This window comes from Pteropus alecto, unplaced genomic scaffold (assembly GCF_000325575.1).
Source record: "Pteropus alecto unplaced genomic scaffold, ASM32557v1 scaffold76, whole genome shotgun sequence".
Taxonomy (NCBI): Eukaryota; Metazoa; Chordata; class Mammalia; order Chiroptera; family Pteropodidae; genus Pteropus; species Pteropus alecto.
The window spans coordinates 25,762,594-25,783,967 of NW_006443138.1; the positions used below are offsets into that span (position 1 = coordinate 25,762,594).

Sequence of the window (21,374 nt, forward strand, 5' to 3'; positions counted from 1 at the left end):
GCTCCTTGAAGTCAGAGATAGTATCTTGCCCATCAGTATAGCCCCAAATTCTGGCACGGTGCCCAGAACAGAGGCATTCTTGATAAATATTTGATTTAATAAGTGAGAGACTGTAAAATCCAGCCAGCTATCTAATTCCTGGGAGAAGTTGAGAAATACATTAAATTTTGAAAACTCATGTATTTTTTATCTTTGCTTTCAGATATCAAATGGATCCACTATAAAAGTCTTTAAGAAGATAGCAAATTTTACTTCAGGTAACCAATATAATGTTAGCCTTTTGTTCTCACCCAGCTTTATAAAGTATCGCCTTTTGCCTCTTTCAGATGTATTGTCACAAAGGTGAGGTCGAGTTGTTGCCATGTAACACTCTGAAAGCGGAGAAAAGCCATTTCGAGATCAGCTTTCTAGTCCTAAGAATGTGAGCCCTGCAAGGACAGGAAACTGTAAACAGTGTTAACCCCAGGCTGCCCAGCACTGAGGAAGTCGCTACCCTTAACAGCCCAAAACTCTGGAGCAGAATCTTAGCCTTCGTAACTCTTTTCCAACTCCTCAGTGGGGTGGGGCTAACAGAGGAGAGTCCCCTGGCTAAGTGAGGGGAGCTTGCAGATAATCACACAGCCCTGCAAGTGCTGAACAAACAAGATAATCCATGTGGAAAGCCCTAATCTCCTAGTGATTGCATTTACGAAATTCCCAGAAAGTGAAGAGGAGACAAAGGAAAGAGGGAGCTTTTATGGGCAAGTCAATAAACCAGTCTCTAAATTCTCTTCTCCCTCCCTGGTAGAAGTAAACACTGTGATAGTGCCTTGAGAAAATCCCTAGGTCCAGTTCCAGGTTTGTCTCCAGAGAAATTATATCCCAGCCAAGACAATCAGAAAAGTTCTGGGCCTCACCAACAGGGCCTTCTGTCACACACAACTGCAGGTGGGGCTTCCTGATTCCTGGATTCCATACTAGAAGGAGCCTGGTAGGTCCCAACACCTGGTCAGTATAGAGAATGCAGAGCTTTTTTCAATTAAATAGGATAATTAAGTAGGTCTTAAGACACATGTTTGGGGACCCCCCCCCCAACACACACACACACACACTCCACCATTACATCAGGCTAGAGTGAGAAGCCATCTTGCAAAGGGTGGACGTTCTTCCTTCCGGCATAGAGTGATTGATGTCCTTGTGCTATAAATACAAGTGGAAGAGCTGTGTGTTTTAGCCTTCAAAGATTGAGCCTTTTGCAGAGCTTGTTATCTGAAGATCTCTTCATGGGACCGCCAGGCCGTCAGTACCCCTGCTTTCTTCCTACCCACTCCAGCTGAGAGCCATCATTTTGACCACCCTCCTGCCAACCCTCTGAACCCTTTGCCCCTCTTGCCTTTCCTCACCCCCTCTGTCAGGATGAACCCAGCTACTAGCCTTTCTTGAACCTATGGCCAGGCAGCCAAGAGGAGAAAGGCACACAACAGCGCAGCTAGAGTCACTCTGAATTCATGATGCCCAATCTGACTAGGACCCTCAAGGCGGCCTTTTCGCCATTTCCCTAGGCAACTCATTCTGTCTTTTCCATAATTCTATACTGTCTCCTCAAAGCTGACCCACACAGCTCTTCTGACAATCAGCAGATGACTTCACCCTGGACTTCACAGAGAAAACAAATCAGAACTCTCTCAACATCCAGTACCGAACCTACCACCCTACCTACATCAGCCCATCTCCTCCTCCTTGCTTCCCTTGACATCCAAGGCCCATCTCTCACCTGTGCATTGGATCCCACCATCTTTTCCGACCTTCCGAGCATTCTTATACCACCAGTAATCTCTTGTCACCTGCACTTTCTCCCCACCTCACCTCACTGTATTTTTTCCATTAGCATTTCAAGATGTTCTGGTCTCTCTCATCTTTAAAACAAAAAACCAAGTACCTTAGTCCTTCTTCCCTCAGGCATTTACCAGTCCCTTTACAGTCATATTTCTTCCAAGACTGTCCTCTCTCCCAGCTACTTTCCCACTTGCTCTATGAGCTCTGCCTCTTTGCCCTTCTTTCAGATCCTAGAAGGGGTCATGGTCCTTCCCGTCTGAGGACCCTTGAACCAGTTCCTCTTCCTCCATTTGCCTGGCTAACTCTGTCCATTCATTTGAATTCAGCTGCAACATCCCTTCCTCATCAGAGAAACCTCCCAGAATAAGTCGGTCCCGTGTTAGATACTTTCTTAGCATATAATTCTTCTTCACAACCTTTATCATAATTATAATTAAATAATCATGTAATTAGTAGTATGAATTACTGCGAAATCCTCTCATTGGTTAGAATGTAAATTTTATTAGGGCAGAAACTAGGTCTGTCTTACTCATTGCCGTGTGCCCCGTGGCCCTGGCACAGTGTAGGCGCTCAGGGAGTATTTGTTAGTGATCCGCAAGTGACCTTTCGTCCTGTTTTCACATTTCCAGGGACAGGGAACCTGCTTCCCACTGCAGTCCCAGGCCCATCCTGTCTTCATACTGTTCTTAAGATATTAAGATGCAGCAGGGACAAAATGTAGCTATGAAGAGCTAAAGTAGAAGAGCTCAAGTGACCTCTTTATAGCACAAATGGGGCATTTTATGAGAAGGCCAATTAGCCCATGGTTGTTTTTTTTTTAATGGACTGTTTTCTCTCTTTCTTTCTCTGGCGTCAGATGTGGAATACTCGGATGACCACTGCCATTTGGTGAGTTTAGCCTTTCTTGTGCTCGCTGCTGAACTGGATGCCTTCTGTAGCACGAATGGTCTCCTTGGGTAACGCTTCTGCTCTGTCTTCCTTTAGATTTTACCGGATTCGGAAGCATTCCAAGATGTGCAAGGAAAGAGACATCGAGGGAAGCACAAGTTCAAAGTAAAAGAAATGTATCTGACAAAGCTGCTGTCGACCAAGGTACACTTACTGTTCTGGGAGCGCTTTTACTGCTACCTTGGGGGTGTATGATGTGTTTGACTTAATTTCCACTGAAGTGTGAAAATGTTACAAATCCCTTGTGCCTTCTAGCAAAGCAAAATGAAAGTTTAAATTGTAAACACTTCTTACCGCCCCCCCCTTTTTTTTATAAACTGCAAAGATAACAGCACTTTATAAATTTCTACTGTAACATCTTCAATCAGGGATTTAATATTGTTCCCAGTCCTTTTACCCACCATTTTACTATTGTTCTTTAGGTTGACAGCATAATTATTCCTTTTTGTTTGTTATTATGGATGAGCAATAAAACTCCCTTTTTGAATTGCAAATAAAATGGGGGGGGGTGTCGGTGACTATAAACCTTGTAAATCTTACTGATTTTTTTTTTTTTTCATTTTAAAGTTAAGAATTCTGTTCAATATAAAAGTGTTAGATATGAAAGTCAGTGGAATACCAAATTGGGAGCAAATTTTACTTTATCTGGCTTTTAGTGGGATTAATAGAAGTCTGTGGTGATTTATACCACCACACCCCTCCGTCCCCCACCAGCCTGGGCCTAGCTACACCTGGCCCTAGGCTCCTGATGGGCATGCTTCTTCATATTATCACAGAGTGTCTGCTTAGAGCTTAGTAGATTTGTTTAGTGGGTAGAGGACAGCCAGAGCCTCTTGATTTTCTCATCTGTCCCACAAAGATTTGCCAGTTTGGTTTTTGTAAAACACTCAAATGCTTTGAAAGTAGACAGTAAAACCCTATGATAGAAATATATGCTGCAGGAAAAATTCTGGGAACCAAGCAAGATCACTTGAGTTTTTTCAGGCTGAACATAACTAATAAAAGCCAAACATCCGTGGCCTCTTGGTTTATGTACACAGCCCTACAACAGACATTTCAGCTGCTGGAGATTTCTAAGATATCCTCCCTGTTGACTAAACAATGTTGTTATCAGCCAGAAGCTTATGAACCAAATCTAAACCTGAGCCTGGATTTTCAGGACCATTGTCCCATACTGTGCCTGTTGGCTTCCTTTGACAATGTTACGTATTTTCTCTTCAGCTTGTTTTTCTGATTTGCACATCATTTCATTTTCCATCATGTTTTCAAAACCGCTACCCTATTTGTTTTAATCTCTCAAGTCTAATGTTCTTTCTTTCAGGTGGCAATTCACTCTGTGCTAGAAAAACTTTTTAGAAGCATTTGGAGTTTACCTAACAGCAGAGCCCCATTTGCCATCAAATACTTTTTTGACTTTTTGGATGCCCAGGCTGAAAACAAAAAAATCACCGATCCTGATGTCGTACATATTTGGAAAACAAACAGGTGAGAAGAAGCAGTAAGTAATTACTGTTTTCAAGAATCTGGGGCAGAATCTTAACTAAAAGGAGGGCGTGTATAGTTACCAAAGGATTCATTTATCCCTGTATCAGAATCTTTTTGCTTGGTAAGCTATCATGTCAAAGCACTTTCTTGCTTGTTACTATTTTAAATAATAAATGACCTCATTCCTATGCAGAGAATTCTATTCTTTAGGATAAAATAAACTCTCTTATCTTTAAGCAAGAAAAAAGTCTTTATTTGGAATATGAAAACAAGTTTAGCTTGACCAGCAAAAAATGAGAAATTAATATTTTGTGGTTCTATCGTACTCTTCCTTTAAAGACTTATTTGTCCTTCAGAGAATTAATAACTTTGCAATTTCCAAGCTGTCTAGATGCTGTATAGAAATTTCTGCTTTTATTTGATCAAATACTCTGATGCTGTATAGAAATTTCTGCTTTTATTTGATTAAATACAGTACTCCTATACCATGAGAATTAGCCAAAGGATTGTTTTGTTGTTTAACATTTTACCTTGTGCTGGGGCAAGGCATCCAAATTTATTCTAAATTTCTCCTTAGTAAAGAAACAGCTCATTACCTAAATTTGAAATAATTTGTGCATGAGCTGAATAAGACTCAGTTACAATACAGTAGGACTCCTCAGTGCATGCTCAAGCCCTCCCAAACATTAAGGTCAGCCAGATCATTTTAAATAAGTATTAAAGGCTGAAGTTCCAGAGGTCTGATTTTTTTCCCATTTAATCCAGGGCTATCCCAACTCTACCCTGGCTCACTCCCTTCTTGTGTTCTAGCCTTAAAACCAGGCCCTGCCGTTCACCAAACTTGGGTGCTGCAGGCTGCCATTTCATGGTGAAGATTGTGGCATCTGAGCAGGAGCCGTTGTCAGGACAGCAGAGCTATTGAGAGGCCCAGCAGCCATGTGATGGAGGTAGTTAACTAGGCCAGAGTTAGGCAAAGTAGATAATGAAAGGACTTTGAATGATTCCCAAGTTCATATTCAAATATTTGAGTCCCTACTATGTGCCAGCTACTATGAATTAGGTGCTGGAGGGAATAAACACAAAAATCCGTGTTCTCACAGAGCTTGCATTCTAACAGGTAGAGACAAGCAATAAATAAAATAGGTAAATTGTAATATATTAGAAGGTGATTGGTACAGTGGACAAAGTGAGAAAGGAGGATAGAGAGAGACAGGACATGATGGTCAGAGGCCTCACTGAGATGATGACATTTGAGGCAGGTCTTGAAAGAAGTGAGGACTTAACCCATGAGACTGTCTGGGCCAAGACGGTTTCAGAAAGACAGACAACAAAAGCAGAAGTCCTGAGGTGCAAGCTTGCCTGGTGTACGTGAGGAACAGCAAAGCGGCCAGTGGAATCCGAATGAGGTGAAGAGTGGTAGGTGAGGGCCCAGGTCCAGATCATGCAGGGGTTTTACCCAGAGGAGGATGGAGAGCCGAGTTTTGAGCAGAAGAGAGATGTGATCTGATTCTGTGTTAAGAGGATTGCTGGTAGTTGTGAAAGAGTTAACTGTCAAGAGCTGGGGTATAATAACCCAGGTGAGAGATGCTGGTGGCTTAGGCCAGGGTGTACCACTTAGAGTCGGGGGAGATTCTGGAGATCTGATGCGATATTCTCATCTAATATAATCTAGAATTATCTGGAGGAAATTTTTGTCTTGTCGATGGTCACTTTCAGACTCACCCTTCTCTAGTCCTCCCTTCTAGTAGCTGTCAGTTTAACCCTTTCTTGTTCTGAGTGGTGCTGCCATCTGTTACTTGGTATATTTGGCAAAACAGACTTGCATACTTCAATAACAAGGACAAACACACCTGTTTACAAACTGTGATAGAGCATCCATCTCATCTGAGTGGCTACATTTGAAAAAAAGATTTCTCTCTCTCGGAACAGCCTTCCCCTTCGCTTCTGGGTGAACATCCTGAAGAATCCTCAGTTTGTCTTTGACATTAAGAAGACACCACACATAGACGGCTGTTTATCAGTGATTGCCCAAGCATTCATGGACGCATTTTCTCTCACGGAGCAGCAACTCGGGAAGGTAAGGCCTAGGTTTAGGATTTCTTGTATGTACTCCTATGAGTCTGAAGCACTCTTCCTTGTAAATATTCAAATAATAAATGGTCTAAATCACATCAGCTGAAAAGAAATAGTGATGTCACAAAAACTTGCTTTTCTTTAAAATCTGTCTCACTTATTTCTATTTTAATCTAGTTTTTTTTTTTTTTTAAAGTGAAAACCAAAATATTTGCTTTTCTTTAAAATCTGTCTCATTTCTATTTTAATCTAGTTTTTTTTTTTTAAGTGAAAACCAAAATAGATTATTATCCCAACCCTACTGCAGAATTCTTTATCACAAAGTATAAAACATTCTAGGGACACTAATCAACTATAAATCCAAAGTATAAAGTTACTGAAATTGGCCTAAATCAATTTCATCTAAATATATATTATAAAAAAAGTCTATTGGAATGTAACAAATTGTTTATGGGGAAGAAAACCTTACCTAAGATTTCTCAGCAAGTTCCTTCCCTCAACCTCAATCCCCAACCGGTTGCCACTTCTGTCTCTAAAACGTCTCTGTCTCTTTCTTCTCATCCCCCTGCCCTACCCCTTCTTCCCTTCTTCACTGGGATAACTGCCTCCTCACTGGTGTCCTTGCCCCTGTTGATCATGTCATCTCCCCAACTTTTCCTTTTCACTGTGTCTCAGGTTATCCTTCTGAAACACAAATCTAATCTGGTCAGTCTTGTGCTTAAAAATTGTAAATATTTCCCATTACCTACCGTGGCCCTTCCTGACTGGGCTCCAAGTCTCTTTTCCGGCCTCATCATTTTTCTTGCACACTCCCTCTACCTTCTATGCTACAGCCTTAATTTTTCCCAAACTTACATGAACTTGTTTTCCCACTCCTTTGCTCACCCCTTTCCCGTCTCTTAAGCCCCTGTCTAGTAAAATTCTCATTCACTCGCAAACCTTTCATTCATTCAACATAATTTCCTAATGTGTACCTGAAACTGTAGGAAACTCAGATCAGCCTAAATATACCCACTTTGTGAACTTTCCCGATGCAGTTCCCACAGCGCTTTCTTCATTTGACCAGTAAAGTTCTTCTTAGAATGCAACACACTGAGACACTTAAATGCTGATTTATTCAAAGTAAAAAATAGCTGTTTAGTGATTACTATGTTCTTGGTGTATTTCAGTTCATCTTCACAAGAACCACATAAGGTAGTTAATATCATCCTCATTATATAGATGAGGAAATTGTTCTGAGGTTAGAAGTCTTGCCTAAGATCACATAAAGTTATTAATGATCCTTGATTTGTCTAATTCTCCAGTCCTTTGCTTTATTTATTCTCCACCCTGCTATTAATTACTGGTAGTATAGTAAGCACTGTGGAAGTCTGTCTTCCTAACTAGAATATAAGCTTCTTAAGGGTAGGTACCAGCCTTCCTCACCTTTTTACCTGCCCACAGTGCCTGGCTAAATAAATCTTTATTGAACAAATAACTGCAAGTTTTGTGGGCTCTACTTAAATTTGGCAAGTGAAAAAAAAAATCAGTCTAGGCATCCTTCGGAATGATTCATCAAGCCATTGATATGGCCATTCAAGTCATCGATACATTTTAAAATGTACTGGGACATTTTAGCCCTATTAAATCACCTATCTTCCCTGAGTCCAATTTTTAAAAATTTTATGGGAAATGAGTTTTAAAATAAAATTTTCACTTTTTTTTTTTTTTTTTAAATATTATTACTGTTAGAATTACATAAAAACATTCAAACTGCCATGGAACTTTTGTAAAATCAGACATCAGATCGGCCAATACTAATGACTATGTGCTTCCACCAAAGACACTAGAAGATCTTTATAATCTAATAAAATAAAAAGGACAAGCAGAAAAATCTGTCACTGCCAATTACTTACTACTTTCATGGTTATATAAAGGGCTCAATCAGACCTACAATCAAATCTTTTATAAATGCCAAAATTCACTGGTGGGTGAGGATGAGAGCAAATGTTTTAATTCAGGCTTTTTACAACCATTAGTAATGAACTATGATTGAAATGAGTTCCATTGTTACAGTAACTCAAAATCACGCAAAAATAATAATTTTAGTTCTTCCATGAGAGGAAGGCAGAATATATTAGCATTTAATCTGCCTGAAAATAACAGTGACTCACCAGAACTATCTGAATAGCAGTCAGTCATTCAGTCAACAACATTTATGAAAGCCTGCTGCATGAAGCCTGGTTACCAGGAAGTGATAAAAGTGGTGGAGGTTCAGCGACATTGGTACTGTTATAAATTCCCCATGGTTTTTTACTCTTTTGGTGGTGGTCGCTTTTTCTTTTTTAGGAAGCACCAACTAATAAACTTCTCTATGCCAAGGATATCCCAACCTACAAAGAGGAAGTAAAATCTTATTACAAAGCAATCAGGGATTTGCCTCCATTGTCATCTTCAGAAATGGAAGAATTCTTAACTCAGGAATCTAAGGTATCGTTGGAAAGTAGAAATAGGGATATTTGGTTACTTCTTTTAAAAAAAAAAAGTCATTTCAAAAATCTCTCAACAAGACTTTCTTTCTTTAAGAAACACGAAAATGAATTTAATGAAGAAGTGGCCTTGACAGAAATCTACAAATACATCGTAAAATATTTTGATGAGGTAAGAATTTACATAACATTTTTAACAATTGACATGAATTGGTCACCAAGATTTGGTTATAAAGCATTCTGTAGGTCTCAGGACAGCTCTGGCATTCCAAATGGCCAGAAAAGGGATAACCAGGAAGCCTGTCTGATGGGGGATCCTGGCACCAAGCCAGACCCTGCACATGGCTGCTGCCCCTCATCCAGTGTTATGCTACCTACCTTTGGACCAGCTTGAGTTTACATTTGAGTTAATGAGGCCTACAGCCACATTGACTCAAGTTAATTTTCATGAGTAAGTAGTGGTCCTATTAAATGGGGTTAGCTTATGCTTGATTGTAATCCACTAAAATGAAAGCTAAGCTTGTTAAATCGCCTAGATTCTGTATTCAATAGTTATGTGAAAGTATGACATTTTTCTAACTTAAGCAACTATTTCAATAAACCATTCTCCTTAATGATTAATTCTCCTTAATCTAGATTTTTTCTTTGGGAATTCACACAGACACAGTCATCAGATGCGCTGTTTCCAAATATATGTTAATTCCCCCTTCCCTGATTCCCCCCCACTCAGTCATGCTGGGACAGGCTATCCATGTCAATGGTGAGAATAGCTCACTAATTCCATTTGCTACTTGAAGATCAAGTGAAGAGCTAAGGTAGGGTAGAGGCAATGAGTTCCTTAAACATGATAAGCATCCCTCTTTCCAGGGGTCAGGGGTCAAAAGGGAAGCACTGGGGAGGGGAAGGGAATGGAGGGGAGGGGGTGGACTACACTGTCCAGGATGGTAGGGGAGGGAAGGGAAATATTCATCTCCAACCAAGATGCCCCTGCCTGCTGCATTTAAGAAGAAATTCTTGCCTGCATGTTGGCTGCCGAGGAATGCTTGCTGTGCTTGGAATGGCTGTGACATAATGCATAAAACAGGGCCTTGGAAGTCTGGCCCCATATTCGTAAGCAAATAGTCAGTATTTCTTGCTAGCTTCTATTTTAAACCAAAGTGTTGTTGATCCTGTGATAATGACTTAGCAAAACAACTTGCAAAGTGAGTATGTAAATGATGGAAGAAAATGTTGGCATCTGCTTCATACAGATTTTCCCACTCACAGCATCAGGAATGCAAAAAAAAAAAAAAAAACAAAAAACCAACCCCCAAACCAATAAAAACAATTGTAATATTAAAATTATAGTATCTAAAATAACTGTTCTAATTGTCAACAGATTCTAAATAAACTAGAAAGAGAACGAGGGCTGGAAGAAGCTCAGAAACAACTCTTGCATGTAAAAGTCTTATTTGATGAAAAGAAGAAATGCAAGTGGATGTAAGCACTCTGGGGCCTGGCTTAATCTGGCAGTTCTTCAGACGACTTGGGAGCAAAATGGCTGCTTGAGCTATTGTGTCATTAATTTTTTAAGTTTGCACATAGGTTCCACTTTGAGCACTGTCTTTTTAAGAGACCAAGGCACATGCACAGCTTTTAAATAAGCATACCAACTATTGTGCCTGTGTTTATACTGTGGGAACCCTTCTGTAAATAGAGTTGAAGTGGTTGTTGCAAACAGCCTCCTTGTTTACAGAGAATACAGGGCCAGTAAGGAAGAGTCAGTATTTTAACTACAGTCTCCACTTAAGCACAATGATATAAGTGGTTTTGTTTGAAACTACAGCTATGTAGCTCTTGTGACTACACTGCACCACTGCAGAAAAGGGACATTGCCAATGATCAAAACAAAATGTGAAATGAATCATGGAAACAAGGTGGAGGTGTTAGGGCAACCTCGAGGATCTGCAGCATTGAAACTTTCCCTAGTAGTTCTTGGAAAAGCTGACCGCAGAATTTGGTAGTGTGTACACTTAGCATTTGTGAGTGTGTGTGTTTTTAAACCAAAAACTAACAGTGTTGCAACATTGTTGAAAGGGCTTGTGTGTTTTCAGTGATCACCAACTGTGCTCCATCAAACTCACCTCCATTTCACTTAGGAGCTCTAAAGCAAGGAGAGCCAGTAGGCTTTATTTAAATTAACAACATTTTATCCAGACACTCTGTCTTAGGGTATGTTCCTTTCAATTTATTTTTTCATACTAAATGTATTTAATAGTGGACATGTTGGCTACTGTTTAAAAAATCATTAGTTTATTTCTATCTAAAAACTCTGATCAGATCTGTGGAAGAGTAACTCACTACCCTAATCGTACATTTCTATACTAGTGTCTCCTTGCTTTAGATTTCTGGTGAATCCTGTGGTTATATTAGTGTGTGATTTAAAAAAAAGGTACATTTTACATTTCATGAAATTGCTGTTCACACTGGAGTATTATATATGAATATATATATATTTGAGGCCCAAGGCCTGAAAAATATTAGTATAAAACTTGGTATTTTAGTCTATGTACTTTTTGAAAATATTCCTCACAAAGAGAAAAAATTAAAAATATTCATTTTATTCATGCCCTTTTAAAAGAATTCCCTATCCAGTTACACTGTAGTCTTTTTATTGCTAATTTTTTATTCCTGAATTTTTGCTGCTCATGACCAATTTTACTACCACTGTGTTTTCCTTCTAGTAAGTCAGAAGTAAAAATTGGCAACTCTCATACTTTCCTTGTGGCACCTTTTACCCTTGGTGCTCCAAATCCCAGACTGAGGAAATTTTTTCAAGTAGCAAGTAAAACACTGACCACACATTCCTTAAAATCATTTACTAACACTGTATGGGATATCAGGACTTAAATGTGAATTTGTCTTAGATAGTTTGTTTTCCTCCTCAATATCTGGCAAAGAGTGAGAGGTGACACCTCGACAAACTGATCAGAGAAAATAAGCAGTTATTGCCCTGATAGGCACCTTCCCAATCCCATCGCTTTTGACCACTGTCCATTCAGTGGACACAGCTCAAAAATACTACCAAATAGATTACTTACAACTGTAAAGCTAAGAGGTCTGGCCCCCATCCAGGGCTGCTACAGCCTTGATGTGAAGGCGTTCATAAGAGAACAGGAGAGGTGAGAGCCAACGGTAGGAGAGTTGCCCAAAAGACTTTCCCTTCCTTAGGGTACGGTAATGCTAAGAAAACTCAAAGGATCAGCTACAGCTTCATCCAAGTATTTAGTAAATGCTATGTGAAGGTGTCCCTGTCCAGCTCTCTGGCACGTGAGTCCTGTGTGGAGACTTAGCTCCCCGTCCAGGGACTGTGCTGCTGGGAACTTTGGGCAAGTCACTTACCTCTTTGTGCCTCAATTTATTATAATATTTCTATCCTACCTCACTGAGGTGGTGTGAAGATTCACTAATATATGTAGCGTGTTTGTCAATCCTCCAGTGAAAAAGCACTATCGAGATTACATTTTGCATCACATTAGCCAAATGCAGTAAATGGCCAAATTAGATAGATGTGTGCTGAAGACAATCAGTCACTGGGTCTATATTAAACAACAACTAGAGAAACAAATGGCAAACAATTTCTATTTTCAAGTTTCTTTGCCTATTTTTTTGGTGCAAAACCATTTATAAACTTTTTTTTCCTAACACTAGTGTCTACGGCAGCATTTAAAAATTAATTCTGTTACCTTTACCGTATTAGGGACTTAAAGTCTATTTCTTATTGTATACCTGATTGAAGCTGTTCTTGGAGATGAATGTTTTAAACGTCTATATCCAAAAATAAACATTTTGATGTAAATATGGACTGTTTTTGTCCTTTTTTTTCCTTTCAAATTTTCTAGTTATAACAGACTTTATTTGAAGTGGCTCCATGGAAATTATTTTTCAGGAACAGAATGTCGCTGTATACTCTAAACGAATAAGCAGCATATATTAAGCTGTAAGTAAATCTAGTTTCTTCTAAATGATGCTAAGGGCTGCTCAATTACACTGCTGGCCTCCACTGTGAACTTGGACTTTTGATCATGAAGACTTCTGAATAATGAACATTCCACTTGGTCTGGCAGACTTGAGCTCTGCCTTGTTGACGTGAAGTTATTCCAGTACAATTCCTTTAGAACATGACATTATATAAAAAAGCAAATGATGGCATGTTTAAGGATAAACAGAGATAAAACATTTATAATAGACCCAAAGCAGTGGGAGGCGAAGTTAAATACCAATACTACTTCTAAAAGAACCCCACTGGGTTTAAGTTTTACAATGAATGGCCCCTGTTTTATAAAGCCATGGAATTTAATTATTCGCACTTGTTATTTTCTATTAATTCTAACTCAAATGTCAAAATCGGTGAGATCTTCTGCATTGCTAAATACATATTGTATGGTTGAAATAAACACAAGACAATACAGCTAGATAGAAAAATATTAGGCTCTTTAATAAATTATTACACACAGCTTTTAGAAAAGGTAGCATTTTGTAATGAATGCATATTTAGATACTTTTAACTTTTTATGCTGACCTTTAAATTATCACCTTTTTTCAAGAACTAGAGGTTTATAACTCATATATAGTATATTTAAACCATAAAATGTTTACTGACCAGGTACGCTATTGCCAGGCACGTCAAAGAGGACAAGGGAAATCAACACAAGTATATTTCAGGCAAAATGCCAAACCAATTCAACATAAAATTAATTTTAAAACTTGATTTTCTAATTCCTTTTATTTATTCATTTTTTTACATTCTCAAAGAATTGTCAATATTATATCTCTGAAGCTGTCTTCATGCTTTACTTGTCATTAGTATAATCCTAAAATCCTGACACGTATGCAATACAGCATGTAGCTGGCACCTGAGGCAAATTCAAGTGTTTTGGCAAACAGCAACAAAGTAAATGCCACGTACGTTAAAACTTCAAGCTTTACTGAGTCACTGATTCATCCGTTTTGATCTACCTTCTCTCCAAAAAAAACATCATTCTCCAGGAGATCCAAGTTCCTCTAGTTGTTTTCTTTGTGTTGTTTCTAGTTCTTCTAGTCTTTTACGAAGTAGAGAGAGTTCTCTTTGATGTTGTTCCTCCTTAAAAGCACAGAAAAAGGAGGAAAAAAACCCAAAAGGCTCAGAAAAAGACTGTTAAGATAAATTAGTGGAAAAATAACTTAGGCAGCAGCCTCAGTCCTCTTTTTATCTAGGCCTGCAACATCCGGCAAGGAAAGAACGACCATTTTCGCAGTCTAAGAACACAGCAGCGTGGCCTAGACTACTAACTAGACCTTGCTTCTCTCCTGCCTCAAGCTCTAGCCTTAAACAAAACCCCACTTCTACCCTTCTCTAGGTGTAAAATTAACCAGGGAGTGAATTAGAAAATATTAATGCGGGGCCTATATGTACTTATATGACAACTTTCTAACAAGATTGGAGTTTAATAGTTTATTAATGAAATTACTTATTAATAGTTCAACCTTCTGAAAATCATCCCATCAATTTGATTCAATATCTTGGAGACCTAATACAGTAGAATTAGCCCAGGTTTTGGAATCAGACAATGTAGGTTGAAATTGGAAATAATAACACCTGCCTTCAAAGTATTTTTCATTAGGATTAAATAAAATATTGCATGGAAAATGCATAGTGCAGTGCATTAGTAAATGCTTCATAGTAGTTAGTGTTATATGAGTGAGCTACAAACTCTAGATTACTCAAACAGTCATCAAATTCCTTCTTTTCGATTGCCCGAGAAGAGATTATACTCCAAGAACCATCACTAAAGGCTAGAATGGATTCAAATCCTCTTTGCTTCTCAGCAAATTTCTCTGGTAAAGAAAGATTTGAGTTTTTAACTCTGTATTTAAATAGACAAAAACTTATAGAAAAGTTTGCCTTTTTTTCCCCTTAAAATAAATACTCATACCTGCATATGAGGAGGAAAGGCTAGTTCCATGCCTGGAACCATGGTTGATGACTGAAAACTAACAGGATTGATGGATGATGTTGGAGGTATGTTAGGAACCAAAATTAAACTTCGAAATTCATTATGTCTCCTCTGTATATCCTTTAGTCTTTTTTGAAGCCTTGTATAGTCTTCAAATGGAACATGTTGTCTTAAAAAGAAAAAATATTTCTTTAAAACAGTTACACAGTTCTTTAAAACAGTTGTAGTCTATTCAAGAACAGTATGATTCACAGAATTTTAAACAGGAAGAGAATTTCTATAAGGTTTATCTGTATATAACGTATATAAAATTGTTTATCAAGAAAGATAAATATAACATGATACCTTAATCATATATATTGTTAGCACTGCAGACTATCAAGTCATTTTAAAGTTTTATTTGCCACTTAATCAAAGATTTAAAAATCAAGCCTTGATACTTTTTCATTTCCACTCCACTCCCCCAACCCATGAATCCTGAAACTAAGAAACAACTTAACCCAAAAGGTGCCTTGTTTTACAGAAGGAATCAAATACAGAAAACACTGGATTGAATCTTATGAAATGGCCATTTTTTTAGGTGAAATATGGGTCAAATATAGGGAATTTCATATTGTTCAACCTGATTTTTAAAAATGTAGCTAATAACATAGGTGAAGTCCCAACTTTAGGGAAAAATGACATGGATAAAAAAAGCTAACCTTTCAGGCCTTCAAAGATTACCTTTTTGGACACGAATTTCCTGACAATCAATCACAGCAGTAATCAAGCATAGTTTCAAAACCAAAGTTCTAGGTGATTGGTGCCATAGCTGCCCAATTTTGAATTGATAACATTTCAAAATTAATGGTTACGAAAGAAGTAGTAAGTTGAATTTTGTTTTTGAGTGTATTTGGTGGCATCTTATTTTGGAACAGTGCATTATAAAGTTGGCAGTAGTTCCACAGTCTAGAAACCTCTTGGTTGTTTTAAAAACAACAACTGTTCACATTGTGGTAATGATTACAACCAAGAAAACCAGTGCACATTATAAAACATTACTGCTTGATATTATAGGTACAGAAAAGATATTATTACAGAAAAGTCTAATACTGTCTAACTGCTGAAGGCTACCACTAATTAGCTGAATTTGGAAAGGTTTTTTTTATTAACTTGAATCAAATGTGTAATACAATGCCACTACTATTAAATTAATATGGTAAATCTTCCCTACTGGAAAATGTTAATGATGCAGATTTTTAGCTGTGCTTGGATGTAAATGAAAAACCAGAAATAATAAGTAATATTTTCTCCCACCAAATAAAAAACTGGTCTTTGAGTCAAAGTTGTAGCCACAATTTTAGAACTATGCAATCATTACAACTGTCTTGTCAAAGTAGCATGAATTCCCACAACTGGCTACCAAAGCCAGTGACTGACCTTTCCTGTCAGTCCTGACCGCAACACGAACACTGGCATGTGTTAGAGACCTTTTTGTTTGAAGGAACATTCAGTCAGAAAAAAATAATAAAAAGAATGAATTAGGAATATAATGAATAGTTTTAGAATTTTTTACAATGTAGATTTTAAAAGAAAAACGGAACAGTTCTATAATATCAAAATAACTATATGGGGTATATATGCATACAAATATATTACCTATTTAACACCTGATTTTCTGTTTCCAATTCTTCTCTCTTTGCTTCCAAGACTTCTACTTTTTCCTGTAGTCTCTTCAATTTGTTTTCATGAAGAGATTTTCTCTAGAAAAAGAGAAACAATTTAAGTATGTGAATACATAATTTCTTATTTGAAAAAAACTATATAATGAATATTTTACTCACCAAAACAATATTTAGAGATGAGTGTTTTCAGTGACTAGCTGGGACAAAGATTAGTAGATATGACTCTTACTGAAAATTGCACAGATAAACCACAGATCTACCTCACATCCTCGGTGTGACATACAGAACTATTATGAATGCCACACCAGAAAACTGGTATCAATAACCAAATTGCTTTAAATAAAAACATCTAAAAAGGGAGGAGTCAAATTTTACTAGTGAGTTTGTCTGTCATCTGATAAGGAATCATGAGCTCTTCCTTTTCACAGGAGATACCGTATGTTTAAAAGAAAAAATTTAAAAGCACGTTTGCAATTGACAAATAGCTACGAAAGCAGTAAATTAAAGAATCAGAAAGCTAAGATAGATTATGGAAGCGTCTCAGCTTGAAAGTATGTGTTCCTAAATATTAAAAAAAGAAAACAAATTTTTAAACTTTACAAAAGGAAAATTTTCTGCTATGGAAAAATCCATGTATAATGCAAAACTAGTATATGAAAAAGCAATATTTTTTCAGTTTACAAGCAGGTTGTTTTTGGTTTATAGAGAAACATCTATAAGTGTTGCATATCCTTTAGTAGCTACAGACCTTTTAGGTATTTGTTTTCTAACTCTTTTTATTGCAGTATAACAGGCTTACAGAAAAATACACAGAATGTAAATGTAAAGCAAAATGTAAAACCACAAAGCAAAGCTGGTGTTATTACATCATAGATCAAGAGCAAGTGCTAAACTAGAGGTGCTCCTTCTCTCCTCCTTTCAATCTCTGCCCCCTCTGTCCTCTGAAAAGGCAACCTACTCATTCAATTCCAGAGCTATAGTTTAGTTTTGCCTATTTTTGAATTTCTTATGAATGGAATCATTGTGTACATGCTCTTACAAATGGCTTTTTTCTTTTACTCAATATTGTGAGACTTACTCACGTTACTTCTTATAGGTATAGTTCATTCACTGCTGCAATGTTATATTCTAATGAATACTACATAGTTTATTATATTTACCCAGTTTACTGTTAAGGGTCATCTTGGTTATTTCCATTTGGGAGCTAACACTGCTACTATGGGCATTCCTTCTCATGATTCCCATTACTTCCCATCCTCCAGTACCCCAGAAAACTACTACCTTGTGCCTCCTTTCCTCTACCCTGGCAAAGGAACCACTCTTCTGTCTTTAACCATTAGTATATATTTACATATTTATAGGTAATTTAGGATTCTGTATCCATCCACCCACCCATAGCAAAGAAATCATACAGTACTCTTCTGTATCTGGATTTTTTTGAAGTCATTCAACATTTTACCTATATGACTAAACTATGTTATTACATGTCACAGTTCTTTTCCATTGTTATGCTGTCATCCATTTTACAAATACACTACATTTTATTCATTCTGCTACTGATGAAAATTTGAATGTTTCCATTTTGACTACTATAAATAAAATTTCTATGAACATTCTTGAACATGCTTTTGGTGGATATATGTACTCATTTATCTTGAGTATATATCCAGGAGTCATAGAATATACATGTTTTTTAAATTTATTAGGTTGACAGTGGTTAATAAAATTATATAGGTTTCAAGTGTACGATAACACATCATAAGTGTACTGCAGTGTGTTCACTAAAGTCAGATCTACTTCCTTCACCATACATTTGACCCCCTTTACCCTTTTCTACCTCCCCCTCCCACCTTTCCCTCTAGTAACCATTATACTATTATTTGTGCCTATGAGTTTTTGTCTTGTTTCTTTTAGTTTTATATGCCACATATGAGTAAAATCATATGGTTCTTGACCTTTTTCTGTTTTGTTTTGCTTAGTATATTCTCAAGATCCATCCATACTGTCACAAAAAAGTAGTTCATCTTTTCTTATGGCTGAGTAATATTCCATTGTATATGTGTACCAATATGAACCACATCTTTATCCAATCATCTCTTGAAGGACACATCGTTTTTCCCACATCTTGGCCACCATGAATAATGCTGCAGTGAGCATAGGGGTACATATATCTTAACAAATAAATATTTTCAAAATTTTGAGGTAGATACCCAGAAGGGGGATGGATTGCTGGGTCACATGGTAATTCTATTCTTAATTTCTGGAGGAACCTCCATACTATTTCCCATAGTGGCTGTATGAACTTACATTCTCACCAGCAGTGTATGAGGATTCCTTTTCCCCCCACAACCTCACTGTGGTTTTGATTTGCATTTACCTAATAGCTAGTGAAGTTGAGCATCTTTTCATATATCCATTGGCCATTTGTATGTTTTCCTGGGAATACTGTCTGTTCAGGTCCTCTGCCCATTTTTTAATTGGATTATTTTCTTGTCGAATTGTATGAGTTCTTTATATATTTTGGATATTAGCCCTTTATCACAGGTTTTGTTTCCAAATATCTTCTACTCAATTGGTTCCTTCTTTGTTTTGTTTATAGTTTTCTTTGCTATGGAGATAGTTTGGCATATATTTATTTTTGCTTTTACCTCCCTTGCCTTTGAGGTCAAATTTATAAAATCCTCTCTAAGACCAAGGTCCACATGTTCAGTACCTATGTTTTTTTCTAAGCATTTTGTTTCAGGTCTTATATTTAGGTCTTTGATCTATTTTGAATTAATTTTTGTGTATGGTGACAAATAACAGTCCAGTTTCATTCTTTTCCATGTGGCTTTCCAATTTTCCCAACACGATGTACTGAAAAAGGCTTTCTTTTCCTCATTGTATGTTTTTGGCTCTTTTGTCGAAATGGTTTGCCCATGTATATGTGGGTTTATTTCTGGGGTCTCGATTCTGTTCCATTGGTCTATGTATGTTTTTCTGCCAAAACGATGCTGTTTTGATTATTGTCGTTTTGTAGTATAATTTGAAGTCAGAGAGTGTGATACCTCCGGCTTTGTTTTTTTCTCAGGATTGCTTTGGCTCTTCAGGGTATTTCGTAGTTCCATACAGATCTGATGATTTTTTGTTCTATTTCTTTAAAAAACACCATTGGGATTTTGATGGGGATTGCATTAAATCTGCATATTGCTTTGGGTAATATGGCCATTTTAAGTGTTAATTCTTCCAATCCACAATCACACAATATCTTTCCATTTCTCTGTGTCTTCCATTTCTTTTAATAATGTCTTGTAGTTTTCAGTGTATAGGTCCGTCACATCATTTGTTAAGTTTATTCCAAGGTATTTTATTGTTTGTTGCAATTATAAAGAAAATATTTTTCATTTTTTTCCAAAATTCCATCATTAGTATATAGGAACACAGGAATTATTTACATTTATTTTGTATCCTGCTTTACTGTATCTGCTTGTTTCTAATAGTTTTTGTTTTTGTTTTTTGCTGGAGTCTGTAGGGTTTTCTATATAAAAAATCATGTTGTCTGCAAAATGTGACAATTTTACTTCTTCATTCCCAATCTGGATGCCTTTTATTTCTTTCTCTTGCCTGAGTGCTGTGGCTAGGACTTCCAATGCTGTGTTGAGTAAGAGAAAAGACATCTTTGTCTTCTTCCTGATCTTTGAAGAAAACCTTTCAGTTTTTCACTATTAACTATGATATTAGCTGAGGGTTTGTCATATATGGCCTTTATTATATGGAGGTACTTTCCTTCTATACCCATCTTATTAACTGTTTTAATCATAGATGTTTTATAAAATGCTTTTTCTGAATCTATTGATATAATCATACAATTTTTATCCGTCATTTATGTGGTGTATCACATTGATCAATTTGCATATGTTGAATCCTCCTTGCACTCCTGGAAAGAACCCTACTTGATTATAACGTATAATCTTTTTAATGTGTTATTGTATTCAATTTTCTGGTATTTTGTTTAGGATTTTTACACCTGTATTCATCAGAGGTAGTAGTCTGTAGTTTTCTTTGTGTTATCTTTGTTAGGTTTTGGTATTAGGTAATGTTGGCCTCATAAAATAAGTTAGGAAGTATTGCCTCTTCTTCAATTTTTTGAAAGTTTGAGGACAAGTATTAAATCATCTTTGAATGTGGTAGAATTCACTAGTAAAGCCTTCTCGTTCTGGACTTCTTGGGAGGTTTTTGATGATTGTTTCCATTTTCTTACTGTTGATCGGTCTATTTAGATTTTCTAGTTTTTTATGATTCAGTCTAGTAAGATTATATATTTCCAAGAACTTGTCCATTTCTTCTAGGTTACTGAATTTGGTGGCATATAGTCTTTCATAGTATACTTGTATGATTCTTTGTATTTCTGTGATATCAGTTATAACTTATCTTTTGTTTCTGATTTTGAGTTTTTTTCTTTTCTCCTTAGTAAGGATAGCCAGGGGCTTGTTGATTTTTATCAATCTGTTCAAAGAACTAGCTCTTTGTTGCATTGATTTTTTCTATTGTCCTTTTGTTCTCTTATTTCATTTAGTTCTGCTCTAATTTTTATTATTTCTTTCCTTTTGCTGATTTGGGGTTTCATTTGTTCTTTTTCTAGTTAAGATGTAATGTTATTTATTCAGCATTTTTCTTATTTCTTGATACAGGCATATGATATAAACTTCCCTCTTATTAGACTTTTGCTGCATCCCGAAAGTTTTGATATGTCATACTGTCATTCTCATTTGTCTCTATCTTTTGATCTCTCCTTTTATTTTTCTTTGACCTAGTTGTTCTTTAGTAGCGTGCTGTTCGATTTCTACGTATATGTGGATTTTCCTCACTTTTTGCAGTTGATTTCCAATTTCAAAGTACTGTGGTCAAATATACCTGGTATGATTTCAATCTTAAATTTTTTGACACTAGTTTTGTATTCCAATATA

At 36.8% G+C, this 21,374-nt stretch overlaps 2 protein-coding genes across 2 annotated transcripts in view; one reads left to right on the plus strand and one right to left on the minus strand.

The window, feature by feature from the left end:
• The window catches only part of PLXNC1 (plexin C1), a gene marked incomplete at its 5' end in the record, with an annotated part of 140,453 nt that extends 127,518 nt beyond the window's left edge, over positions 1-12,935 (plus strand). Inside the window, 7 exons of the mRNA XM_015598420.2 lie at positions 2,672-2,703; positions 2,800-2,907; positions 4,085-4,248; positions 6,178-6,325; positions 8,650-8,790; positions 8,887-8,961; positions 10,168-12,935. Coding sequence (XP_015453906.1) covers positions 2,672-2,703; positions 2,800-2,907; positions 4,085-4,248; positions 6,178-6,325; positions 8,650-8,790; positions 8,887-8,961; positions 10,168-10,272 — 773 coding nt within the window. The remainder of the gene's footprint in view (positions 1-2,671; positions 2,704-2,799; positions 2,908-4,084; positions 4,249-6,177; positions 6,326-8,649; positions 8,791-8,886; positions 8,962-10,167) is intronic.
• Positions 12,936-13,241: 306 nt separating this feature from the next.
• The window catches only part of CEP83 (centrosomal protein 83), a 95,119-nt gene continuing 86,986 nt past the window's right edge, over positions 13,242-21,374 (minus strand). The window contains 3 exon segments of the mRNA XM_006923834.3: positions 13,242-13,911; positions 14,744-14,933; positions 16,403-16,506. Coding sequence (XP_006923896.1) covers positions 13,807-13,911; positions 14,744-14,933; positions 16,403-16,506 — 399 coding nt within the window. The 3' untranslated portion in view covers positions 13,242-13,806.